The 6005-nt window shown below is 28.9% G+C and overlaps 1 protein-coding gene across 2 annotated transcripts; it reads right to left on the bottom strand.

The window, feature by feature from the left end:
- Positions 1-3156: 3156 nt before the first annotated feature.
- On the bottom strand, positions 3157-5179 carry LOC112772367 (probable sarcosine oxidase). Of its 2 annotated transcripts, none has more exons than XM_025817299.3 (2): positions 5017-5179; positions 3157-4681 (listed from the first exon to the last, which is right to left on the bottom strand). In XM_025817299.3, exon 2 carries the CDS (start codon positions 4668-4670, stop codon positions 3471-3473), a length of 1200 nt encoding a protein of 399 aa, XP_025673084.1. In that variant the 5' UTR covers positions 4671-4681; positions 5017-5179; the 3' UTR covers positions 3157-3470. The 2 variants fall into 2 exon arrangements, with proteins under 2 accessions (XP_025673084.1, XP_025673085.1); XM_025817300.3 differs by having other exon boundaries at positions 5022-5161.
- Between the last annotated feature and the right edge of the window lie 826 nt (positions 5180-6005).

Genomic DNA, 6005 nt, shown 5'->3' with positions numbered 1-6005 from the left:
TAATATTTTATTAATTTTTAAGCATTAATTTTAATTATAAAAAATATATATAATATATATAATTAAAATTAGTGGCGGATCTAAAAATTTTGACAGTCGGGATAAGAAAAAAAATATATATATATATAATATAATAATAATTTTTATAATAAAAATATTATGTGTACATAAAAATTAGTTATCAAATTATTTATTAATTATTATATATTCGTATATAAATATATGTATTGTTTAATTTATTTTTAATGTATATTTTTTATTTCAATATATATATATACAGGTAGTTATTTTCGATGTAAATATAACATGATTAGTTTTTATAATATCTAATTTTATAATTAAAACACTAAAATAATCATTTATAAATAGGATAAAATATATTTTTTGTCCTTAAAGTTTGACAAAAATTTTAAAAATATCCTTAAGTTCTATTTTGTTTGAATTTTGTCCAAAAAATTTTCGATTTGCATCAAATATACCCCTGACGGCTAATTTTTCAAAAAATTTAAGATCGATTCAACAACAATTTCATAATAACAACCCCTCAACACAAGCAAATCAAGCATAATTTTCATGCATTGTTGTTATATTAGTCTTAAATTTTTTGAAAATTTAGTCTCCGAGGGTATATTTGATGCAAATCGAAAATTTTTTGGACAAAATTAAAACAAAATAAAACTTAGGGATATTTTTAAAACTTTTGCCAAACTTTGGGGACAAAAAATATACTTTACCCTTATAAATATCTGTCTTTTTATATAGGATAATGCTACATATTCATATTTTTTTGTTAACCAAGTCCAATCAAATTTGTCTAAGACAACAAAAATCAGTTATGACTAATATTATTTTAAATTTTATTGTTTAACTTGATTAGGCTTAGTTCATAAAAAGACTTAGATGTGTAGTATTTCTTTTACATATATATAAGTAAATACTTATTTAGAAATTTACTTCTTATACAATTAGAAGTCAATTCTTATTGGAATTCATAGTTGAAAAAGTTCTTTCAATTAATGTAGTTACAGAAAAAAATTAAAACTAATATAACAAAAGATAAATAACACTCTTTTGAGTTGATTTCTAAGAAAAAACACAAATTTCATTTAAATTGAAAATTGATAATTTTAATGACATCTAATATTAAATTTTTAAATTGACTATAAAGTACCAAAAGTTGAGTAAAAAATTATTGTGGGGTCAAATTTAATAATTTAGTGGGGGCAAATAAATATTATTTTCATATACTACTCAAAAAAATGTCTAATCGTAATGGGGCAATTGCCTCCACACTCATATACATACATCTGTCCCTGATTAAGATCAATTATTAAAAATTATTGAAATATTAGTGTATCGATATACTTAAAAACTTTTCTATAAATTTAAAGTAAAGGTGCATTAGAATTGGCTTCTAGAAAAAAAAAAGAAAATTAAAATATTTTTTGAGAATAATAACAAATTTGTAAAAAATTAATTTTCTATATTTCCAAAGAAATTCTTGTGAATAATGTATTATAATTGAATTAATAAACTAATTTTTCAATTAATATCAACTAACTTTTTAAAATTATTATTTTATTTTAAATTTTATATCTAAATTCTAATCTTAAACTTTGAAATTTTTAAAACATAAAAATTAAAAAAATACTTTTAATAATATAATAAAATTTTTGTTAAAATTAATTCATTAAAAATGTTAATTTCTATATTTATTTTACAAAAATGTTTAGGACTATCAAAATTTATTATTTTTGGTTATTATTTAATTATTAATTTAGCTTTTTTTAGTGTAGTATTTTTACTCTAGTAGTCTAATACCATATTTTTTTTCATACTTTCAAATAGAATAAGGTTACACATTCAAATATTTTTGTTAACCAAATTCAATCAAATTGGTCTAATATAACAACAATCAGTTATGACTAATATTATTCTAAGTCTTATTGTTTAACTTAGTTAGATTTAGTTTATAAAAAAACTTAAATATATAATATTACTCTTTTTAAATATTAATGATTAACTAATATAAAAAATAAGAGTAAAGTGTCGTTTTTGTCCCAAATGTTTGGGGTAAATCTTATTTGTGTCCTTAACGTTTAAATCGTCCTATTTGTATCCCTAACGTTTGTAAAAGTGATTCAATGTTATCTTGCCGTCAATTACACACCATGAGCGTTTTAGTTTGAGTTTTAAAAATCTCTTCTTGAAGTTAGAATACAAATGTCTGGGATAGAATCGATGATCTACTGCGAAAAATAGCTCATCAAACGTTGAAATTAATTCCTACAACATTTACATAATTCACTTTTCTAAGGACATAATTGAATCTAAACACAAATAGTGGGTATAATATTAAAATCGAACACATCCGAGTGAGACCTAATTGAGAATGAATATATTATTCAAGTGAGAATAATTGAAAAATATAATCTGATTTGTTAGTATAATTGATAGTAGGACAATATTGAATCACTTTTATAAACGTTAAGGATACAAATAGGACGATTTAAATGTTAGGGACACAAATAGGACTTACCCCAAACGTTGGGGATAAAAACCATACTTTACTCTAAAAAATAATAAATTTTGATGATATTCTATCATTTTTTTTCATTTAAAATATGGGTTAATAGTTAAATTAGTCCCTAAAAGATAAGATATTTTTCAAATTCATCCCTAAAAGATTTTTTTAGTCAAATTGGTCCTAAAACGTTAATTGGTAACATATATAATACCTGATATGTCTAATTAGATATTGATCAAATATGTTTATGAAAATTTATTAATTTAGTCATTTTTTTCAATTACAAAAATTCTATTTCTAATATGACTTAATGACTAAATTGATAGATTTTCGTAAACATATTTAGTCAACGCCTATTTGAATATGTTATGTGTCATGTATGGTATTAGTTAATATTTCACATCCTCAATCATGGACAAAAATTGTGAGAGAGTAACTGAAGGATAGATATGATTAATTCGTAATTTTTGAAAGACCAATTTGATTAAAAAAATCTTTCAAGAACGAATTTAAAGAGTATCTTATTTTTTAAGAGATTAATTTGACTATTAACTCTTTAAAATATTAATAAAAACGTGCCTCTAAAATTAGAATATCACGAGGTCAGAAGTGACAACACAAGAAGGACAAAATCACAAAAGCTTCCCTACCAAATTATTATTATATTTCAATTTTCAATCTCCATTCACATGCCTTTATTGCAACTTGGCCAGACAAGACGGCACAACCAGCTACCACTACAACTTAAAGAACAAAACAAACAACACATCACAAAGAACCAAGCATAGGTACGACTAATACATTATTAGTACATGAAAATGGAAAGGAGAATATTAACGTTTGGCAAATGCTATTTTGATCATGCAATCTCACAACTCAACTCATCACAGATTCACAGTCTAATTTTGCATGGGCCGTTCACATAAACATCAATTCTGTCGAATCAAATCCTAGAATTCATGCTAAACCTTGAAATCCTGAAGGGTTTGATGTCAACCCCACTTGCAACCCCATCTATAGCAAGCTCAGTTAAAACCCTTCCAATAACCGGAGCCATCTTGAACCCGTGACCCGAAAACCCGCCACCCACTACCACATCCTTCCCAAACTCCCCACCCAAGAAATCCACAATAAAATCTTCATCTGGCGTCATAGAATACATGCAGGCCTGCTTCACCACGGGCTCGCTCGAATCGACCAAGCCCATGAACGTCTGTTGAATCCACTTCTTTAAATCTTGAACCCTATACCCTGAACCCCAAGGTCTTTTATCCGGGTCAACCGGATTTCCACCGTGGACCGCGACCTTAACCAAACCCGGGAACTCCAATGATGGTGTTCCGTACACGTAAATCCCTCCTTCCCCTGTACAGCTAGCAAAGGTAGGAAAATCGCCCCCTACTGCGAAATCCCCTTCGTGCCCCTCCTTCACCCTCCAGTAAAACACATGAGTCTCTAGTGGCTGAATCGGTAATTCAACTCCACTCACTTTCTTCACAAGCTTGTTAACCCATGCTCCTACCGTTACAACACACTTCCTTCCTCGATAACTTTCGCCGTTAGATGTAAAAACAACGACGCCGTTTTCTCCGTCTTTTTTAACGTCGATTACTTCAGCTTTGTCCTTTAAAACTGCACCGTATTTGTGCGCTAGCGATTGGAACATGGCAACCGCCTTCGTCGGCTTTATGATGCCGCCGAGGCGGTTGAATATTCCGATCCAATCGTCCGGCATGTCGATGCGGCCCGGGAACTTCGACGCCAGCTGGCGGCGGTTGAGGACCTCGTGCGGCATGGCGTGCCGGCGGCAATTGTCGATGACGGCGCGGAGGATTGGGTCTTGAGCCGGGCCGATATCGAGATGGTGGGCCGGAAAGTAGACGGTGTAGCCGATTTGGGCCTGGGCCTGCTGCCAGAGCGTGTAAGATTCCATGACGAGTGGGTAGTAATGGTGCTGTGGGTACGTTGCGCGGATTGTGCGGGACTCGCCGTGGGAGGAGCCACGGTGGTGGAGGAAGTCGAATTGCTCGAGGAGGAGTGTCCGGAGACCCCTCTTTGCAGCGTGATACGCGGTGGCGCTTCCCATTACACCGCCGCCGACGATGATCACGTCGAAAACCTCGTTACCACGCCCGCTCTGCATATTTTCTTTATCTACAGAATCAGAAAAAGGATATACTGTTATAAATTTGATTGTAATATTCAACTATTTTATGATATATAAAAACAGTAGGGGTGTGTGTTCTTTTATTTTTTATTTTTTGGTTTAAAGTGATTAAATAAGAATATCGTAATCACAGGTTGGTGGAGAGAATCATGAATGCAGAATATTCTGGAATCGTAGATAGGTAGGTGCTGATTAGTGAATATGCTTGAGTTTGTTAATTAGGAGTATTTTTTTCTTTTCTTAGATTTGTGGTCAGTACTGCTTCAGATGGTAAAAAAATATAAGCTCAACGAACAAATAGATTAAGGAGTGAGAGAGAGACCTGACTTGAGTGTTAGAAGATGGAGACGAGAGTGCTTGAGTGAGTGAGGGAGTGAGCCAGCCTTTAGCCTTCCTGTAAATATGAGTTGTTGCTTTGTTAGTGACAGGATGATGAGGGAAAATAGATATTTATGGTGTTCAAGTTGGCACTCGACGAGTTGATGGCTAATTTTTTTCTCTATCGAAATAAGATGGATGATATATTTAATAAATATTGTATTTTCAATGTTTTTTAAAATTGTAAAAGATATACAAATTGGAGTATCTATTTTCTATACTTTAAAATATTTTAAAATTTTTACCTTTTCTTTGATTGTATCTTTTTTCTGTGATGTTTTTTTTTTATGTGTCGCTCTACTTAATGGGTTGAGTTTCTTTTTGTTAAAAAAAAATTTCAAAAATCAAAAGATTCAATTTTTGTGCTCTAAAAATTCAATGATTCAATTTTTGTATTTTCAAAATTTAATTTTTTTAATTTATGTACTCTAAATTAAATAATATCATATTTGAGATTAACATCTCAATCATCTATATTTCAAAAAAATACTATTATTAAACTAATATAAAAAAAATAAAGTGTGGCACTTCATACTATTGAAGTTCATAATAATAGTTTATTTTGCTCACATTTTTATCTCCTTTAATTTATTTTTTTAGAAATGTTATATGATATATATTTTGTTTTATTAAAATAATTAAAAATAATAAATAATAAAAATATTTTTTAATTATTTAATTATAAATATTTATTCAATTATAACTTGTTCAATATTATTATTATTTTTTGTAATTAATTTAACAATTGATTTAGTAAATTTAAATATTTTAAATTTTATTTTTTATTTGAGAGAATAAAGTGTGATAATTTATTATTTATTTTATATTTGCATTGAAATTAAGAGAAAAATACAAGAACAAAACATTTAATAGACGAAAAAAATAGGGAATCCAAATTTTAGTGTATATATATATAAAGAATTAATATACTTC

The sequence above is a fragment of the Arachis hypogaea genome, chromosome 18 (genome assembly GCF_003086295.3).
Source record: "Arachis hypogaea cultivar Tifrunner chromosome 18, arahy.Tifrunner.gnm2.J5K5, whole genome shotgun sequence".
In the NCBI taxonomy this organism is placed as follows: Eukaryota; Viridiplantae; Streptophyta; class Magnoliopsida; order Fabales; family Fabaceae; genus Arachis; species Arachis hypogaea.
This window is presented reverse-complemented; position numbering and strand designations above follow the sequence as displayed.

Bases quoted from the DNA above. Each gene is read 5' to 3' on its own strand.
- LOC112772367 (XM_025817299.3), bottom strand. From the start codon at position 4,670: ATGCAGAGCGGGCGTGGTAACGAGGTTTTCGACGTGATCATCGTCGGC.